This window comes from Schistocerca piceifrons, chromosome 11, assembly GCF_021461385.2.
Source record: "Schistocerca piceifrons isolate TAMUIC-IGC-003096 chromosome 11, iqSchPice1.1, whole genome shotgun sequence".
NCBI lineage: Eukaryota > Metazoa > Arthropoda > Insecta > Orthoptera > Acrididae > Schistocerca > Schistocerca piceifrons.
In genome coordinates, this window is record NC_060148.1 from 60,674,475 (window position 1) to 60,696,489 (window position 22,015).

General features: G+C 41.2%; 1 protein-coding gene across 3 annotated transcripts in view; it reads right to left on the reverse strand.

Annotated features, from left to right (window-relative positions):
* Positions 1–18,918: 18,918 nt before the first annotated feature.
* LOC124720062 (dynamin-like 120 kDa protein, mitochondrial) overlaps positions 18,919–22,015 on the reverse strand; it is a 196,435-nt gene continuing 193,338 nt past the window's right edge. For all 3 annotated transcript variants that reach the window (XM_047245331.1, XM_047245330.1, XM_047245329.1), the window contains one exon: positions 18,919–19,458. In XM_047245331.1, coding sequence (XP_047101287.1) covers positions 19,394–19,458 — 65 coding nt within the window. In that variant the 3' untranslated portion in view covers positions 18,919–19,393. The remainder of the gene's footprint in view (positions 19,459–22,015) is intronic.

The following is a 22,015-nucleotide window of genomic DNA, read 5'->3' on the forward strand; positions in this document are numbered from 1 at the left end:
AGTATCCACACTGTTTGACATTCCAAATAAGCCACCTCAACTGACGATGAAGAAGAAACTGCCACAAAGATTCGACAGTCAGTCTAAAGCTGTAAAACAGTCCTATGACACAGAAGCAGCTAGTTCAACTCTCCATTTATTAGTGCCAGATTCGTGAGAATCATCAAGACAAGACCTGCTTTGGCGATGAAGTGGTTAGATTAAGTGCAGCTGTTCGTGTCTTACAAAAATATGTGAAGTGTCAGAATGTGCAGGTCGCTAGACTTCGAGCGAAACTATTATGGGACAAGGAAAGTGCCTACAGACAGATTGTTTGAAAATTATTCAAATATTTGGTTTTTCGTGAAATGTAATGTAATCAGCTCATTATGTTTTCAGCATATTTATCCCACTATTTGGCAGTTGCATGTCCCATTTAGAGTAATATAAACCTGAAGGTCGTATTGTGGCAACAAGCGACAATGACAAACACAGTAGGCCTACAGAACTATAAATGAGCTGTTGATCGCTTTTGCATGTAGAGGTACATGTCTGTGCTTCTTACATGTGAATCTGTGTGTTTATATTCTTTTGATATCAACGTGGTAAGCTGCAATTCTGTCCAATGTCACAAGTGTTTCTTCACGAATGTGTTGTAGCTTGCCACACTATTCATGGTTTTTGTCCATACTTGCGCTTATTTTAGAATCATTTTTAGAAACATATATGCCTTCTGGTACTACACAAACTCTTGGAGGCAAGAAACTAACTCGAATAATTCGGAAATTACGTAGGAAATGGATGCAAACAAACATTATGCTTACGACGCTTCTGACGTTCACCTTACCTGCCGCTCTGAGCGCTAGTGTCGCTCCATCTGTCAAATGGCAACAACTTTTACAGCAGTGAGTGTCGCGACTGTTATATTAGACTGTGCAACGACCATGAAGGTAACGGATTCTTGTGTTGAATTGTTGCTACTGGTGAAACGTGGATTACTCGAAATCTCAGTCCAATGAACACAGATCTTCAGATTCTCCATGCCCAAAGAAATTTTGATGCACTCAATCACATGATGACTTTTGCTTGTGATCACCAAGGAATCATCACAACAGATAGAGTCCGGTATGGAACAAGTGCCACAGCAGGGTTCTATCATAACTTCATGCATAAACCGCGCAGAGACCTGCACAAAACCTGACCTCAGTTGCTCGAGGCCGGACCACTCATTCACCACGACAATGCTCGCCCGCGTGTCGGCAATGCTGTGACCCAGAAACGGCACGAACACGGAATGGAAGTGATGCCGCATCCTTCCTACTACCCGGACACGAGTCCACCGGACTTTGACTTGTTCTCGAAGGTGGAAAAGCCTATGCATATACGTGATTACCTTTCTCTGGAAGTGCTTTCTACCACTGTTACCAAAGCCATTCGACAGATAAAAAAATAGTGGTATCCAGGATGGAATAACAGAGATTCTGAGATGTTGGGATTCAGTCAGATGGAAGCAGGGAGACTATACTGAAAGACTGTAAGGATATATTGAAAACAAATACTAAATAAGTGAGTAAGTTAAAAAAAGAAAGAAATTAGTATGCATCATGTACGAATCATCCATCATATTCTTGCAATGTCGTAATACACTTCAGTACAATGCTGTATACTGAACAAACACTGTTAAATTTTTCATACACTACTGACCATTAAAATTGCTACACCACGAAGATGACATGCTACAGACGTGAAATTTAACCGATAGGAAGAAGCTGCTGTGATATGCAAATGATTAGCTTTTCAGAGCATTCACACAAGGTTGGCGCCGGTGGTGACACCTACAACGTGCTGACATGAGGAAAGTTTCCAACCGATTTCTCATACACAAACAGCAACTGACCGGCGTTGCCTGGTGAAACGTTGTTGTGATGCCTCGTGTAAGGAGAAGAAATGCGTACCATCACGTTTCCGACTTTGGTAAAGGTCGGATTGTAGCCTATCGCGATTGTGGTTTATCGTATCACGACATTGCTGCTCGTGTTGGTCGAGATCCAAAGACTGTTAGTAGAATATGGAATCTGTGGGTTCAGGAGGGTAATATGGAACGCCGTGTTAGATCCCAACGGCCTCGTATCACTAGCAGTCGAGATGACAGGTATCTTATCTACATGGCTGCAGTTACCCTTGACGCTGTAACACAGACAGGAGCACCTGCGATGGTGTACTCAACGACGAACCTGGGTGCACGAATGGCAAAACATCATTTTTTCCAATGAATCCAGGTTTTGTTTACAGCATTATGACGGTTGCATCCGTGTTTGGCGACATCGCAGTGAACGCACATTGGAAGCGTGTATTTGTCATCGCCATACTGGTGTATCACCCACGTGATGGTATGGCTGACGTTGGTTGCACGTCTCGGTCACATCTTGTACGCATTGACGGCACTTTGAAAAGTGGACGTTACATTTCAGATGTGTTACAACCCGTGGCTCTACCCTTCATTTGATCCCTGCGAAACCCTACATTTCAGCAGGATAATGCACGACAGCATGTTGCAGGTCCTGTACAGGCCTTTTTGGATACAGAAAATGTACGACTGCTGCCCTGGTCAGCACATTCTCCAGATCTCTCACCAATTGAAAACGTCTGGTCAGTGGTGGCCGAGCAACTGGCTCGTCACAATACGCCACTCACTACTCTTGATGAACTGTGATATCGTGTTGAAGCTGCATGGGCAGCTCTACCTGTACACGCCATCCAAGCTCTGTTTGACTCTATGCCTAGGCGCATCACGGGCGTTATTACGGCCAGAGGTCGTTGTTCTGGGTACTGACTTGTCAGGATCTATGCACCCAAATTGCGCGAAAATGTAATCACATGTCAGTTCTAGTATAATATATTTGCTCAATGAATACCTGTTTATCATCTGCATTTCTTCTTGGTGTAGCAATTTTAATGGCCAGTAGTGTACAAGAGCGTCACAAACGGTTTTGTAGCTTACAAGTAGTTATGCACCATGTATCTGTGAAGGAAACTGCAAAGATAGCTGTTACTGCACCTTTTATTCAAGGGTCAACAGCTAGAAGATTTACCTGAATGATAATGTAGTACGAACTTGGCATCGACAAAGTGAGCAGTAATTTGCTGGGTGCACCTAGCTGCAAATTTCAGTGTGTGTAGGCACAAATGGCGCCTGCCGCGTGGGTTCAGAGCCATTCTCTGTTCCCACATGTAGCTGGCCACTTTTCTGATGACTGCTAGTCTCACTCATGGGAAAGAAAATGTTAATATAGTATGAGTTAATTCTAGAAGTGGTTATGGAAAGGTTCCAGAACTGGACTCACTTATAAATGGTAACAAACAACTACACACAGAAAGCTGGCTGAAACCAGATGTAAATGGCAATGAAATTCTAAACTCGTATTGGAATGCATATTGCAAAGATAGGTTGAACTGTAGTGGTGCAGGAGGCAGATTTTTAGCCAAAAGAAATACACAATACTATCAAGAGAGATTAAAACAGATTCCAAATGCAAAATAATATAGGTGAAGCCTAGTGTTAAAGGGGGTGAATCATGGTCATCAGATGCATATATAGACTTCCTGCATCAGGAGCGGTAGTGGTGAAACATTTCAGAGAAAATATTTTGTAAACATTTCCTGATCGTATTGTAGTGTTAGGTGATGATTTTAATTTACCAGCTATAGACTGGTAGTAGGGACAGGGCAATGTGAGACATTGTTGTAAATGCCTCATCTGAAAATTACCTTGAGCAGTTAATTATGAATCAATTCATGAAGATAACATCTTAGATCTGCTGGTAACTAATAGACTGGAACTTTTTGATTCACCATAGAGCAGGGAATTGATGATCGTAAGATTGTTACAGCATCGCTGAATACAGCTATAAATATACACATCAAAAAGAAGTTTTGCATCATCTTGGTTCCGAGAGTTCTGGAACCTGTACAGAAAATTGGAACAGAGATCAACATAAACATCATTTGCGTCCTTTTTATTGGTCATGAAAACCACACACTGCATGTCGTACCACCATACAGCGAGACCTTCAGAGGTGGGGGTCCATATTGCTGTACACACTGGTACCTCCAAAACTCAGTAGCATATCCTCTTGCATTGATGCATGCCTGTATTCATTGTGGTATACTATCCACAAGTTCCTCAAGGCACTGTTGGTCCAGATTGTACCGCTCTTCAACGGCCATTTGGTGTAGATCCCTCAGAGTCGTTGGTGGGTCACGTCATCCATAAACAGTCCTTTTCAACCTATCCCAGGCATCTTTGATAGGATTCATGTCAGGAGAACATGCTGGCCACTCCAGTTGACCGATATCGTTATCCTGGAGGAAGCCATTCACAAGATGTGCACAATGGGGGCGCAAATTGTCATCTACAAAGATGAATGCCTCGCCAATATGCTGCCGATGTGGTTGCACTATCGGTTGGGGGATGGCATTCGCATATCGTCAGCCATTACGGCACCTCCATGACCACCAGCAGCGTACGTAGGACCCACATAATGCCACCCCAAAAGAGCAGCGAACGCCCACCATGCTGCACTCCCTGGGCAGTGCATCTAAGGCGTTCAGCCTGACCAGATTGCCTCCAACGATTGTCTGGTCGAAGGAATATGTGACACTCATTGGTGAAGAGAATGTGATGCCAATCCTGAGTGGTCCATTTGGCATGTTGCTGAGCCCATATGTACCACACTGCACAGTGTCATGGTTGCAAAGATAGACCTCGCCATGGACGTTGGGAGTGAAGTTACGCATCATGCAGCCTGTTGCACACAGTTTGAGTTGTAACACGACGTCCTGTGGCTGCACAAAAGTGTTATTCAACACGGTGATGTTGCTGTCAGGGTTCCACCGAGTCATAATCTGTAGGTAGTAGCCCTTGGGCGGAATGAGCAAGGAATTTCATCGACAGTTCCCGTCTCTCTGTATCTCCTCCGCATCCAAACAACATCGCTTCGGTTCACTCCGAGATGCCTGGACAATTCCCTTGTTGGGAGCCCTTCCTGGCACAAAATAACATTGCAGACATGGTCGAATCACGGTATTGACCGTTGAGCCACGGTTAAACTACAGACAACACGAGCCGTGTACCTCATTCCCAGTGGAATAACTGGAACTGATCGGCTGTCGGACCCCTTTGTCTAATAGGCACTGCTCATGCATGGTTGTTCACATCTTGGGCGGGTTTAGTGATGTCTCTGAACAGTCAAAGGGACTGTGTCTATCATACAACATCCACAGTTGATGTCTGTCTTCAGGAGTTCTGGGAACAGGCGTAATGCAAAACTTTTTTTGATGTGTGTATGAATAAAGACAAAGGTATGAAGATTCATCTACTTTGTGAAAATGACAAGAAACAGATTTCTGATTGCCTGTGAGGTCAGCATGAAAATTTTATCTCCAGCACTAACATTGCTGAGTATCAACGAACAAAGTTTACAATTACTGTACAATACATTTTAGGCAGTTACATGCTGAGTAAAGTTATGAGGATCAGAAAAGACCCACTCAAAAGCAAAGAGAGGTTAACCGTGAATTTACATAAAGTCAAAGCCTCGCAGACAAACAAAAACTATGTGAAACCAAAATCAGCATAAGGAGAGCCATGCAAGAGGGGTCATTCCATCTCAAGTGATCATGAGCCTCCCACTCCTTGAGCTTCAATTTTCATGAAATTTGCGGTGGTTATAGACTTATCCTTCTATTTTGATGGCTTTCTGATGAATGTGCATGAAAATGAACAAAACCTAATGTTCAAAGCTCTTTTATTACAAGACAAAATCAAGAAGAGAACTGTCACTTTCAGATCTTGGATAACTTTCATCTGTGGATCAGAAAGTACAGAATGACAGAATCTAAAGCATTTTGTGAGCCAGCATAATGCATGAAACTGGCTCAAAAGGCCTGCAGAGATTTTTACCCTCTTTGGGGTCAGATATCTCAGGATGAAAAAATACGAGGTGCATTCAAGTTCTAAGGCCTCTGATTTTTTTTCTCTGGACTGGAAAGAGATAGAAAGATGCGCATTGTTTTAAAATGAGGCCGCGTTCATTGTCAATACGTCCCAGAGATTGCAGCACCGTACGGCAGATGGAATTTTACCGCCAGCGGCGAGAATGAGAACTATTTTAAATACTTAAACTGGCGACGTTTTCCTTACTTGAACAGCGTGCAATCATTCGTTTTCTGAATTTGAATGGTGTGAAACCAATTGAAATTCGTCGACAGTTGAAGGAGGCATGTGGTGATGGAGTTATGGATGTGTCGAAAGTGCGTTCGTGGGTGCGACAGTTTAATGAAGGCAGAACATCGTGTGACAACAAACCGAAACAACCTCGGGCTCGCACGAGCCGGTCTGACGACACGATCGAGAAAGTGGAGAGAATTGTTTTGGGGGATCACCGAATGACTGTTGAACAGATCGCCTCCAGAGTTGGCATTTCTGTGGGTTCTGTGCACACAATCCTGCATGACGACCTGAAAATGCGAAAAGTGTCATCCAGGTGGGTGCCACGAATGCTGACGGACGACCACACGGCTGCCCGTGTGGCATGTTGCGAGCAATGTTGACGCGCAACGACAGCACGAATGGGACTTTCTTTTCATCGGTTGTGACAATGGATGAGACGTGGATGCCATTTTTCAATCCAGAAACAAAGCGCCAGTCAGCTAAATAAATGGAAACACACAGATTCACCGCCACCAAAAAAATTTCGGGTAACCGCCAGTGCTGAAAAAATGATTGTGTCCATGTTCTGGGACAGTGAGGGCGTAATCCTTACCCATTGCGCTCCAAAGGGCACTACGGTAACAGGTGCATCCTACGAAAATGTTTTGAAGAACAAGTTCCTTCCTGCACTGCAACAAAAACGTCCGGGAAGGGCTGCGCGTGTGCTGTTTCACCGAGACAACGCACCCGCCCATCGAGCTAACGTTACGCAACAGTTTCTTCATGATAACAACTTTGAAGTGATTCTTCATGCTCCCTACTCACATGACCTGGCTCCTAGTGACTTTTGGCTTTTTCCAACAATGAAAGACACTCTCCGTGGCCGCACATTCACCAGCCGTGCTGCTATTGCCTCAGCGATTTTCCAGTGGTCAAAACAGACTCCTAAAGAAGCCTTCGCCGTTGCCATGGAATCATGGTGTCAGCGTTGTGAAAAATGTGTACGTCTGCAGGGCGATTACGTCGAGAAGTAACGCCAGTTTCATCGATTTCGGGTGAGTAGTTAATTAGAAAAAAAATCGGAGGCCTTAGAACTTGAATGCACCTCGTACAAAGGAACTACAGTTTGGCACATTCATTGACAAAGCCTGGTCCATGATTCTATTAGCATATTTTATGTTTGGCCAATTATTTTCGATTATACTCAACATAAACATGACACCAAATTTTTCCAGTACTATTGGAAAGAGCACAATTTTCTGCACTGGAAACAACCTGTTGGATGTTAAGAGTCAGCACAGTAAAGTACCAAATAAGAAGTTGAACTTCAACACAAGCCATGTGTAAAGACTGCAACACAGTACAGGTTGCTGAATCCGTAACTTCAAGACATGCAAGAACGACAATGGGTAGATTAATGTCGGTTTTCCAGCTACTCATGAAAATCATGGAAATTTGATGACTAACCTAGTTCAGAACCATTTGTTGAGTAAGTTTCTGTACCTGTCCTAGTAGTGATTGGGTATAGTTGCAAACGCAAAAAGGGTATTATGATGTTATCAAACACTGCTTTTTCTATTACATATAGATGGCCGTGCCTGCTGGTTTCATCATAAAGGTTCCACAGCCTCAGTTGGGTTTCTTATGTTGATTCCCAAGCCGTGTTTGTTGGTTTCTTTATTGAGGTTATGATGGTTCAGTTGAGTTTCTTGCCGTGGTTCCCAAGTTGATATGTCGGTCTCTTCATGTTGATTCCCAAGCTGGTGCTATTTAATATTACTGCTCCATGGACTTAAGGGGACCCGGATCATCCTATACCTCCAATGTTAAATGTAACGAACATTTTCTTATGAACTATTAACACGAGACTATTGAAACTTTTACAGTATAATATTACAAATACAGGGTTAATACAAATGATTGAAGCGATTTCACAGCTCTACAATAACTTTATTATTTGAGATATTTTCACAATGCTTTGCACACACATACAAAAACTCAAAAAGTTTTTTTAGGCATTCACAAATGTTCGATATGTGCCCCTTTAGTGATTCGGCAGACATCAAGCCGATAATCAAGTTCCTCCCACACTCGGCGCAGCATGTCCCCATCAATGAGTTCGAAAGCATCGTTGATGCGAGCTCGCAGTTCTGGCACGTTTCTTGGTAGAGGAGGTTTAAACACTGAATCGTTCACATAACCCCACAGAAAGAAATCGCATGGGGTTAAGTCGGGAGAGCGTGGAGGCCATGACATGAATTGTTGATCATGATCTCCACCACGACCGATCCATCGGTTTTCCAATCTCCTGTTTAAGAAATGCTTCTGCTTTAGCCTTTTCCGTAAGATTTTCCAAACCGTCGGCTGTGGTACATTTAGCTCCCTGCTTGCTTCATTCGTCGACTTCCGCGGGCTATGCATGAAACTTGCCCGCACGCGTTCAACCGTTTCTTCGCTCACTGCAGGCCGACCCGTTGATTTCCCCTTACAGAGGCATCCAGAAGCTTTAAACTGCGCATACCATCGCCGTATGGAGTTAGCAGTTGGTGGATCTTTGTTGAACTTCGTCCTGAAGTGTCGTTGCACTGTTATGATTGACTGATGTGAGTGCATTTCAAGCACGACATACGCTTTCTCGGCTCCTGTCGCCATTTTGTCTCACTGCACTCTCGAGCGCTCTGGCGGCAGAAACCTGAAGTGCGGCTTCAGCCGAACACAACTTTATGAGTTTTTCTACATATCTCTAGTGTGTGGTGACCATATGTCAATGAATGGAGCTACAGTGAATTTATGAAATTGCTTCAATCATTTGTAATAGCCCTGTATTTAATACCATTTACCAAATGGATTTTAATTTATTGGTGTTTTTTGGGAAGATATTAATTATTTTGTTACTGAAAATAATTGACACATTTTTTGTCATAATATCTTTGAAATAAAATCTGTTATCAATTATGTATCACATAAAGGCTATGATATAAGGTGTATATTGGCACTATTTACATTCCTTGAAAATTTTAAGTCTTTATCTCTAATAGTTTAGCAGAAAATGTTCCTTATATGGCAAAAAAGTGAACTTGTGGAAAACGAGTTTCAAAGTTTCTCTAACACTTTAGTGGAGTCCAGCACCATAAGAGGGGTTTTCACTGTCACTAGACATCTCCCCATCTAGCCTTCTTTTCACACCTTTCATTCTTTGTTTGGCTTGCCTCTCACACTCCTTTTCTTTCCTTTCAGCAACCTGTTTCCCCTCATTGTCTATTAACATCATTGCACTCACCATGTAGTTTCCTGGCATCACATCCAACTTCTGCAGCACATTGCACTTTATAATGTTACCTTTGTTGTACGTAGCAATGGCATCATATACTCCAAAATGAAGAGCATCAATTTCCACAAACACGTTTTTTGGGATTATGGTCCAAAATACATTATTCACACTCTCATTTTGATTTTGTGTACGTCCATAGAGACATTTCTTCAAAAGTTCAGTTGCAGAAAGATATCTGAAAATTGGTTTTATAGCATTCACGACAGTTTCTGGTAGACTGTGATAATGCTTGTATACACGTTCAGATCCCTGATATTTGTTGCACTTGCACCAGAAATTGGATTCCTGTGGGCATAGTCCATGTAGTGGTTCCTCGTCAGTCAATAAGGTGTGGTAGTAAGGTGCCATTACAGCCTTTTCCATTGCATCAACACTGTGAGTATTTTGTCTTATTGCCAGTCCATAGTCTCTCTGCAATCTGTTGATTACCCCGTCTGTCAATCTTTTAGCTCCACCCAAAGGTTTTCCATCACTGAGTATTTGGCCTTTCATTGAGGTCTTCAGTCGACGCAGCCTTGTTCCCATACGTTTCTGAACATGACCTATGCACTCCTGTTTAGTAATGGTAACATCATTTCCATAAGGTTTCAGCTCCGATACAGCAGCAAAAGACTTCGAATCACCATCACCCAGGAACTGTAGGTATCTGACCTTGTACCACAGAAGAAAGCGACTGAAAATGTCTTTCACACCGGAAACTTCCATGGCCCCACTAGACCCACTGTAATTCCTTCACTCTTTTAGGACACCTACAGTGCTTGGATTTAATTACAACATCTATAACTTTTGTAGTCTCAGCACTTGTTGCCGTTATTACCCCATTATGTGAAGTGTGTCCGCACTTCTGCCACGTACCATCTAGTGCGACAGTCAGGTCCCGAGGATTCTGAACATCTGGAATTTCTTCTTTCACCGCCACAGCCTCCTCCACTGCTTCTTTCATGGATTCTTGGGCAATATCTTCGACACAGGATCCAACAACCGAATTATATTTTCAGAATTTCGTTGTTGGTGGTGGTAGATTCATTACACCACAAAACATTTGACCAGCAGAGTATCCGTTACCTATTGGCCTTAGAGCATAAACACATCTAATATTTACACCATAGTACTTGCTTTTCTCACTATCAGTTTCACCTTGGCCTATTTCGGCATGTTCTGAGTTCCAAAATGAAACACTGTAATGACAACTAGTACAATGGAGACAGATTTCTGCTGCAAGTCCAATGTGTTGCTTGACATTTACTGACATACTCAATTTGCAACATTCCTTACACACTACTGAACTCTCAGTCACCTTTGAGAGCAATGAAATGTTAATTATTTCGTTCACATTATCCTCACTACACTTCTCCAATAAACGGCAGTATTTTTCAGTTGATCCATGCAACTTCTTGCTTGTGCTAGAGACAGGAGTAGATTTCACTTCACTATTTTCAGAATCATTTCCCAAGGTCAGAGAAATTGTCAGTTCCACTAGTGTACCTCGGAGGAGGCTTCTCACTCTTGTAAACTCTGTTACTAAATCGAGGTATATTTGGTAAGTTCCAGTTATGCAATAGAAATACAACACAAATCGTACAATCACCACCAAATGCTCAATGTAAACAACAGTATCCAAAGACTACAATACGCAGACAAAACAACTGCCTATCAAATCGTGTTGCCAACATAATATAAAGTCTTTGGAAAGACCGGAAGTTTTGAAAAACGATGTTTTCAATGAACATGTATCCATGGAAATTCAATGTCGCGACATGCCCTCTACAGCACATTATTGAAAATAATATTTTCAATACTTGGAGTTGAGCTACAGCTAAGATTAATATGTCATTTTAAAGAGGAAGATCTGTAGTATTTTATTTCACAATAAACTGAAAATCCAAAATTTCATCATTTTTAGGTTCCGGGTTCCCTTAAATTTTTCCTCAATACTGTTCAGTATTGTTTCTGGAAAATTATAATGACGTCCTGTTGTAGTTGCTGAAGGTGCTGCTATATTCATGCGGTGTGCTGTTCAGGAAGCCAACATTTGAAGCCAATAGAATGAACAAGATGGACTAAAAGGGTGCATGAATTTGATCAGGGTACCATATTCTTCAGTACCAATTTCACATGTTACCAATCTGCCTCACACTGTTGTAAATGCAGGCAATGTATTGGTCAGGAATAAGGCTTAAAACTGACATGAAAGCCACATTGGGATCAGATGATTTGTAAATCGAAGCCTCAAAAGAAGTTTTCTCACTCGAAACCCAGCTAACTTGAATGTGGTTCGAACCCATTGGCAAAAAAGTATTGCACTTTCCAAATCATTGCTCTTGTAGCTATCCTTCGTCTTCTATTTTTTGCCTTCTAACAAAAATGAACTTGATTCCTTGTATTTGTTGGTCACAAAATTTGAATAAATCTTCTGGTGTCGATCATCTATAATTTGTTGAAAGCTTGCTCTTGCTGCTATGCATTTAGCCGCTCCACCAATTCCATCGCTTGGAGATTTAATGTGGCTTGTGCAAAAAAAATTCCATTTAGCAGTTATACCAAAGTCCTGTTTGTGGTAGCACAGACTGATAAAATCAGTCAGCAATTCATAAGCTAATAGACTGTACTTTTTCAGCTTTATAGTATGCAGCAAACAGGTGCAGTGTTGTTTGACCAATGTCCCAGTGATATCCTTGACGAGCATCTTGGGTGATGAAAGAATAATTTTTCATAAAACGAATTGGAAGGACTATTTCACTGGGCTTCAAATTTTCTTTGTTTTTCTTAAAGTGACAAGTCTGGTATTTTGCAACATAGTGGTGACTATTAAGCTTCAAAGTTCTGGCAATCAAATTTTCACTAAATGCTTCAATAGGCAGCTGCTTTGTCTCCAGTGTACCACGATAAGTGTGAGGTTCATTGTTTGAATTCATTTAAATTGTCAAAATCAAAGCTTTTAAAAGCTTCTGTTACATATTTCTCTAATTCTATTCCTCTTGGGCAGTTTTCACACTGTTGAAGCACGTAATCCTTCAAATCTAAATTACAGACAATCCTGGCAAGAAGGCTTTGTAGTCAGTGTCAAACACAATTTTTTGGGAATACAATTTCCAGCTGCATGTTTTCTTTCAAATATTGAATAAACAACTCTTTCAAATTTATAAGCAATAGGCATTTCTATTTCTGTTTCATTAGGACTTCTAATTGAAATAAAATCCTTCTTTTCTGGACAATATATACAGGCATCATATGTTCATACAATTTTGCAATATCAGATTAAACTACTGTCCTGTGGCTTCACAGAGGGATGTCTTTAGATGAAAATTGTATAGGTCTTCATGGTTAGTTGTAAATCAGCATAAATTTGCCTATCACCACTTTTGCTTGACCTCCCACTGTGCATTTAACAACCTGTGCTATCTTGTGATGGTAGCATACTGCACTTGATTTTTGTTGGAGTTCAACCTTACTTTTCATCCCTTTGCTGAATCAACTGTAAACGACAAGATATTTATAGTGGAGGAAAGTGTACTCTTTCCAGTGGTACTGGAAAGAATAATTTATGAAATAATCTTTATGCAGCATTTGCACTTGAACTTGGTTCACTTTCTGCAGTTTTATATTTGGTACATGGTTTCTGATTGAGTATGATCCACAATAAGTGCTTGGACAGGAAGATGTAGTAGTAGAGTCTTGCCCCAGGTACCGGTTATGTATGTGCCAAGTTGTTGTACTTTTCCAATTTCAAAGAAGGCCCAATAATTTAAATGTTTTTCTCTGCGCATTTTTGGGGTACTTTGATGGAATATATTGGCTCACAAAGTGTTTTACACTTGACATACTGTGTTTTCTGATTCAGGACCAAAAGCTGTATGTATCTGAAAACAACACATTCCTGGTTGCTGCTCCAGAATGGCCCAAACATTTGAATTTTGCTCGCTTCCACTGCACCACTGTCGAAGAGCCTCTCCAGCATAGGGCTACATTTTCCATCATGTTGGGAATTATAAGCTCAAATTTTGCATGAATTTATTTCTATGGTGTATCTGTTGTTGTTGTTGTTAAGGTCTTCAGTCCAGAGAGTGGTTTGATGCAGCTCTCCATGATACCTTATCTTGTGCAAGCCTCTTCATCTCCAAGTAACTATTGAAACCTACATCCTTCTGAATTTGCTTAGTGTATTCACCTCTTGGTCTCCCTCTACAATTTTTAACCTCCAACACTAAATTGGTGATCCCTTCTTTTAGTCAGGTTGTGCAACAAATTTCTCTTCTCCCCAATTCTATTCAATACCTCCTCATTAGTCATGTGACCTACCCATCTAATCTTGAGCATTCTTCTGTAGGACCACTTTTCAAAAGGTTCTAATGTCTTCATGTCTAAACTATTTCCATTATTCTCGTTTTGCTTTTGTTGATGTTTATCTTATATCCTCCTTTCAGGACACTGTCCATTCCGTTCAGCTGCTCTTCCGGGTCCTTTGCTGTCTCTGACAGAATTACAATGTCATCGGCAAACCTCAAAGTTTTTATTTCTTCTCCATGAATTTTAATTCCTACTGCAAATTTTTCTTTCATTTCTTTCATTGTTTGCTCAATATACAGACTGAATATCAGGGATAGGCTACAGCCCTGTCTCACTCTTCAACCACTGCTTCCCTTTCATGTCCCTCGACTCCTGTAACTGCCATCTGATTTCTGTATAAATCGTAAATAACCTTTTGCTTTCTGTATTTTACCCCTGCCACCTTCATAAATGTAAAGAGAGTATCCAGTCAACATTGTCAAAAGCTTTCTCCAACTCTACAAATGCTAGAAATGTAGGTTTGCCTTTCCTTAACCTATCTTCTAAGATAAATCGTAGAGTGGGTATTGCCTTGCTTGTTCGAACATTTCATCGGATTCCAAACTAATCTTCCCCAATGTCAGTTTCTACCAGTTTTTCCATTCGTCTGTAAAGAATTTGTGTTAGTATTTTGCAGCAATGACTTATGAAACCGATAGTTCAATATTTCTCACATCTGTCAACACCTGCTTTCTTTGGGATTAGAATTATTATATTCTTCTTAAAGTCTGAGGGTATTTCGTCTGTCTCATACACCTTGCTCACCAGATGGTAGAGTTTTGTCAGGACTAGCTCTCCCAAGGGTGTCAGTAGCTCTAATGGAATGTTGTCTACTCTCAGGGCCTTCTTTCGACTCAGGTCTTTCAGTGCTCTGTCAAACTCTTCACGCAGTATCGTATCTCCCATTTCATCTTCATCTACGTCCTCTTCCATTTCCATAATATTGTCCTCAAGTACATCACCCTTGTATAGACCCTCTATATACTCCTTCCACCTTTCTGCTTTTCCTTCTTTGCTTAGAACTGGTTTTCCATCTAAGCTCTTTATATTCGCACAGGTTCTTTTTGCAAAGGTCTCTTTAATTTTCCTGTAGGCAGTATCTATCTTGCCCCTAGTGAGATAAGCCTCTACATCCTTACATTTGTCCTCTAGCCATCCCCGCTTAGCTATTTTGCACTTCCTGTCGATCTCATTTTTGAGGCATTTGCATTCCTTTTTTCCTGCTTCGTTTACTGCATTTTTATATTTTCTCCTTTCATCAATTAAGTTCAATATCTCTTCTGTTACCCAAGGATTTCTACTAGCCCTCGGCTTTTTACCTACTTGATCCTCTGCTGCCTTTGCTATTTCACCTCTCAAAGCTACCCATTCTTCTTCTGTACCTGTGGTACATTTGAACAAAACTGAAAATGGAAGAGTGGGAAACTTCAGAAAAATGTGATCAATTGGAATGGAATGACAATGAAGTGTTTCCTGAATTCCAGAGTAAAATTTTGTATACCACATCAATAGAAAATTTTAAGACTTTTGGTCTTACGTTAAACCAGTGAACAGACCGAAGCAATCGATCCAGACACACTGTGATCACAACTGCTCTGAAATAGATGGCACCACAGAAAATGTGGAAACACTAAAACATCTTTTTCCACAACTGTTTCAGAGAGGAAGATTACAGGAGGAGCTCGAGTGCAAACTGTCGTACAAATGATGTAGTGGCAGATATTGAAATAAATGATTGTGGGATAGAAAAGCAGCTTAAGTCACTCAACTGAGAAAAGGCCACTACACCTGACAGGATGACAATACATTTCAACATAGAGTATGTGAAAGAACTTGTCTCTTTTCCAGCAGCAGTGTACAGTAGGTCTCTGGAGGAACAAGGCATTCCTAATGATTGGAAATAAGCACATGTCACTCCAATTTTCAAGAAGGGGGGCCAAAGAGACACGCAAAACTATAGGCCTATACCTCTGACATTGGCAGTTGCAGAATTTTTGGAGTATTTTAAGCTCGTATGTTAGGACATTTCTCAAGAGTGAAGATCTCTCCTGTCGGAATCACCGTGTTTTCTGAAAACAACAACTTTGTGAAATCCAGCTCGCTCTGTTCATCCACAAGAGCCAGAAAGCGGCACCTGTGTCGATGACGTGTTCCTCGACTTCTGGAAAACGTTCGATACAATTCCTCAATGCTAACTAATGAACAAAATATGAATGCACAGAATACCAGACCAAATGGATTAGAGAGTGTCTAGCAAATAGAACACAGCATGTCAAACTCAATGGCAAGGAATCTTAAAGATGTGAAAGTAGCTTCGTGTGTCCCCCAGAGGACTGTTATAGAACCATTACTTTTCACGATGTACAACACGTAACCGACCGAGTACACTGTAATGGAAGTTCCACGAGGCTTTTCACGGATGCTGTATACAGAGAAGTTGCAACTATAGGGAATTGTGGCAACATGCAGAAAGACCTGCAGAGGACTGACGCTTCCTGCACGGACGCAACATAAACAAATGTAGCATATTTCACACAGATAGTGAGAAATGCTCATTACTATACCATTACACAATTGTAAACAACCACTGGAAGCTGTTAGTTCTATAAAATATCCATGAGTATGTGTGCACAGCCATTTTAAGAGAAAAGACCAATAAAACAAATTGTGGGTGAGGCAGATACCAGACTGAGATTCACTGGAAGAACCCTCAGGAAATGAAATACGTCAATAGGGTGATTACAAAACCCTCGTTTGGCCAATATCAATACCGCTTGTTAATATGGGATCTTTACCAGATAGGACTGAGTGAATACATAGCGAGGATCTATAGAAGAGGAGCGCGTTTAACTAAAGGTTCATTTATGAAGCGCAGAAGTGTCACGGAGATACTCAGTCAACTCCAGTGGTGGATAATGTAAGAGAAGTGTTCTATATCACAGTGCAATTTCCTGTTAAATTGCCGAGAAGATACATTCCTAGAGGAGTCAACAAATATATTGCTTCCTCCTGTGTGCACTAATGGTCATTAAAATTGCTACACCAAGAAGAAATGCAGATGATAAACGGGTATTCATTGGACAAATGTATTATACTAGAACTGACATGTCATTACATTTTCACGCAATTTGGGTGCATAGATCCTGAGAAATCAGTACCCAGAACAACCACCTCTGGTCGTAATAACAGCTTGATATGCCTGGGCATTGAGTCAAACAGAGCTTGGATGGCGTGTGCCGTGCAGCTTCAACATGACACCACAGTTCATCAAGAGTAGTGACTGGCGTATTGTGACGACCCAGTTGCTCGGCCACCATTGACCAGACGTTTTCAATTGGTGAGAGATCTGGAGAATATGCTGGCCAGGGCAGCAGTCAAACATTTTCTGTATCCAGAAAGACCCATACAGGACCTGCAACATGTGGTCGGGCGTTACCCTGCTGAAATATAGGGTTTTGCGGGGATCGAATGGAGGGTAGAGCCACGGATCGTAACACATCTGAAATGTAACGTCCACTGTTCAAAGTGCTGTCAATGCGAACAAGAGGTGACCGGGACTTGTAACCGATGGCACCCCATACCATCACGCTGGGTGATACGCCAGTATGGCGATGACGAATACACGCTTCCAATGTGCGTTCACCGCAATGTCGCCAGACACAGATGCGACCATTGTGATGCTGTAAACAGAATCTGGATTCATTCAAAAAAATGACGTTTTGCCATTCATGCACCCAGGTTTGTCGTCAAGTACACCATCGCAGACGCTCCTGTCTGAGATGCAGCGTCAAGGGTAACCGCAGCTGTGGTCCCCGAGCTGATAGTCCATGCTGCTGCAAACGTCGTCGAACTGTTGGAGCAGATGGTTGTTGCCTTGCAAACGTCCCCATCTGTTGACTCAGGGATCGAGACGTGGCTGCACAATCCGTTACAGCCGTGCGGGTAAGATGCCTGTCATCTCGACTAATAGTAATACGAGGCCGTTGGGATCTGGCACGGCATTCCGTATTACCCTCCTGAACCCACCGATTCCATATTCTACTAACAGTCATAGGATCTCGACCAACGCGAGCGATACGATAAACTGCAATCGCGATAGGCTACAATCCGACCTTTATCAAAGTTGGAAACGTGATGGTACGCATTTCTCCTCCTTAGACGAGACACCACAAAAACGTTTCACCAGGCAATGCCGCTCAACTGCTGTTTGTGTATGAGAAATCGGTTGGAAACTTTCTTCATGTCAGCACGTTGTAGATGTTGCCAGCGGCACCAACCTTGTGTGAATGCTCTGAAAAGCTAATCATTTGCATATCACAGCATCTTCTTCCTGTCGGTTAAATTTCGCGTCTGTAACACATCATCTTCATGGGGTAGCAATTTTAATGACCAGTAGTGTATATTTGACATAAAGATTGTGAAGATGAAATTGCAAGAGATCTGAACATACCAGAGGCTTACCAGTAATTGCTTTTCATGCAAACCATTCATGACTGGAAGACAAAAAGGAGGAAGTGACCACTGTACACAAAGTACCATCTGCCACACATTGCAAGATGGCCTACGGAATATAGATCCCTCTATGTATGAAGAGTATGTTCCCCAGAAAAGCAACAGACATAAAAACATTCAGGGTGGTGAGATTATACAAGAGTATAAATGTACTTTTATTATTTTCGTAGCAGGTAATAGTGAACAGAAGAGATGAGTCGCAGACAGGCACAACAAAAAGAATGCTTTGTTTTGTCGTGCCTGTTTGTAACTCAACATCCCTGCTATATGGTGAGTAGCACTATCATTTTCATAATATCAAGTGATATGTTAATGTTCAGTGACAGTAATAAATGCTCACGATGTTCCTGTGGACATGGATTGTTACAATTCATCTTTGGGTGCATTTCATTACTTTTACGAAATCCATCAGTTCCATTACCTTGTACCATGTATTTTATTTTCAGTGATTCATACTGTCACCTCATAACTGTATTTTCAGTGGCAATGCCACAGCAGTAATGGTGCTGGCACACACTTTGCAGTGATTCACAGAATGTTGATAAGAATGACACAAAACTGAGAGAGCTACAATTCTTTATTACACATATATGTACATATATTTTACAAAAGAGAGGCTTCACTTAATTTATACAATTTTTGTGGACACATCTAAAACACTACAAAAGGTTTCGTGGTGCAAGTCGGAATGCTAATGTTAGATAAATTATAGAGTATTCCGCATTGAAAATTACTTGTGCCGTGCCTGTAAATTATTTCTCAATAGTTTCGAAATGGTTATAACGTAGTTCGAGGCTCTGAAAACGACTGCCGCTCCCACAGATTGGGAGAACTGCAGTACTACTCAATGTATTCGACAGTGTGGTGGCAGTCTGTCTGCCCTTCACATTGCCGTAGACTGAGGCAGGCGTTGTTCCTCTGCCGAATCAAATAAATTAACTTAGATTAAGGTTTGCAGCAAGGCTGAAAACTGACACACACGTATACACACACACACACAGTCACCTTCCTCCCGGAGTCGCCGCGGCGCCCGCTCACTTCTCCTTGTTGAGCGCCTGGATGAAGTCTTCTAGCTTCTCCTGGATCTGCCGCACCCTCTCTGTGGCAGACAAAAGAGGCCGTCACAATGCAATTTACTGTCGCTACTCACACCAGACACAGTTTGTGCAATACTCAGTCAACTTGCTCTAAATGTAGAAAAATGTAAGTTAGTTCAGATGTGTAGGAAAAACATTCCCGTAATGGTCAACACAGTCACATCGATTAAGTACAGCTTAGCCTGATTTATATCTACCTCTGTTTTGGCTAATTCTTATTTATATTTATAGATGAAGTTTTGTCAGTCCCAGAATAAAATAAATAAAAAGTGTGTAAGTTAAACCTCGTATGTATGTATGTAGTGAATTATTATGTAATTCACTGTCATACAGAGCAAATTCCAATGAAATAAATTGATTTTTGCATTATTGTAATGAGCACTGATGTTCTAAAAGAAGCCCTGTGATATTTCCCATAACACTGTTGACGCATACAGTGAGTGGATGGCACCAAGGAGGAAAGGGACAAAGACGTGGTTAACCAGAGCAGGCAGCACTGAAACAAAGACACTCCTGGCACTGTCTTTTCAATATAACAATTTCTTTCGTGGTAATAATCGAGAAGTTAAAAATTTTGTGCTGCGTTTACTGCCAAACAGTGGTTCTATCTTTCAGTCACTTTTGATCGGCCGTGGAGAACAGAAAAAGGAAAAGTTACACTCGATATCAGATATACAAGAGGTGGATGCTAATCCACACAAAACAAAATATGAAATTGCTTTGTACTTAGGAACTGCCTATACCACATAATATGTAGTCCATCAGCAAAAGAAACAGTAGTTTAATTGGATGCAAAACCAACAAAACGCAGCCGTCATAAAAAAGGGAGACCGGTGGCGGCTTGCTGAAAGCAAAGGCAATACATTAAGCTAGAAGTATGAACATCACCGCTGATTTCAAAGCTTCATGAGGATGGTTACAAAGATTTGAAGATTGTCACGGAATCACAGGGAGAACAATTTCTGGCAAATCGAAAGTTGTGGACAATGCCACAGTGCAATACTGGATTGATGAGGTCCTGCAGGGTATCTGAAGGGATTATCAACCTCAAAATATTTACAACTGCGACGAGACCAGCCTATCCCACAGTCTGCTTCCTAGTAAAACATTAGCTGAAAAGGGTGACTCGTGCCACAGAGGGAAGAAAATTAAACTTTTTTTGAAGTTGTTCACACCCTGAATGCAGATAGATCTGACAAAATTCCCCAACTTGTGACAGGAAAAATCTATGAATCCGAGGTGTTTCAAAGATGTAAAGATGAAACCTAAGGAATACAAATCCAGCAGCAATTCTTGGAAGCTTCTGGTTCTGATGGAACAGTGGTTTAAGAAACTGGACCTTAGAACAAAAAAGAAAGAAAAGAGGATTTTCCTCCTTATGGATCAATGTACAGCACATCCCCCACAAGTAGTTTTGGAAAACGTTACAGTGGAATTTTTCCCTCCAAACATACCAGAGTTCTAAACCCCACTTGATATGGACAGTATTGTAAATTTCGAAGTGCATTCTGGAAAAACACTGGTTCAACATTTGAAAGTAGTGACTGATGCAGGAAATGAAAATCTCTCCACTAACTTACTACAAGCCACGGAATTTATTTCGACCGTCCGGCAGCTGGTGTCATCCACATCCAACAACTGTTTCTGTAAAGCTGGTTTCTTCCAAGAAGAGACTGCTGCTGATGATGATGACGGCAGCAACGGTGAAGTCGAGTCCAGTAGTGAGCTAGCTCTACTGGAGGGTACAGATTTGGACAGTTCTGTACATTTTGATGATAATCTTGCTATGTGTGTGGAACTACGGGATGAGGAGATTATTTCCAATGTGTGCCAACAATGCGGTGACGATCGAGACGGGGGACCAGCTTCGAGCGACAGTGACGGAGGTGACAACTTGAATCTCGAAACACCTCATTTGGGTGAAGTGTTAAGTGCAATTTATGTATGCAGGTGCTACATCACTGTGAAAAGCTGTAGCAGAAAAGCTCTGAATTCATTATTAAAGTTTGCAAAATGAGGTCTATACACTTAATACAAGAAATGTGAAAGAAGCCAAATTATCTGATTTCTTTAATGTAGGAACATGTTAAAAATTATGCATTTTTTCTTTAATACAGTATCAAATCGCAACACAGTATCTAATTTCTCTTAAGCAGGACTGAATAATATTTTCTTCTTTCAATACTGTATTCTATTGTTTGCGTAGTTTACATATGTGGCCCCATTGTATGACCTTTTTTTTTCTTTTTTTTATATCTGACTTCCAACTAATTCTGAGTTACAAGTAATCTTTTCTCTTTCTCTTAATATAGGTATAAATCTGGTTCAACTGTACTTTGGTTCCCACAAAATATAAATTATTAATGATTATTTCAAGTTCAGCTACGATTTACAGTTTCAACAATAAGTTGTAAGTTATAAAGTCTCAACCATTCCTGGAAATTCCTTTGTTACTACTGGCTGTCACCATTTGATGCTGTGTCACATTATCTTATTATTATGAGAAATTCTTGCACAAACACACTTAAATGTCGGCATTCAATTGTCGTATTCCAAACT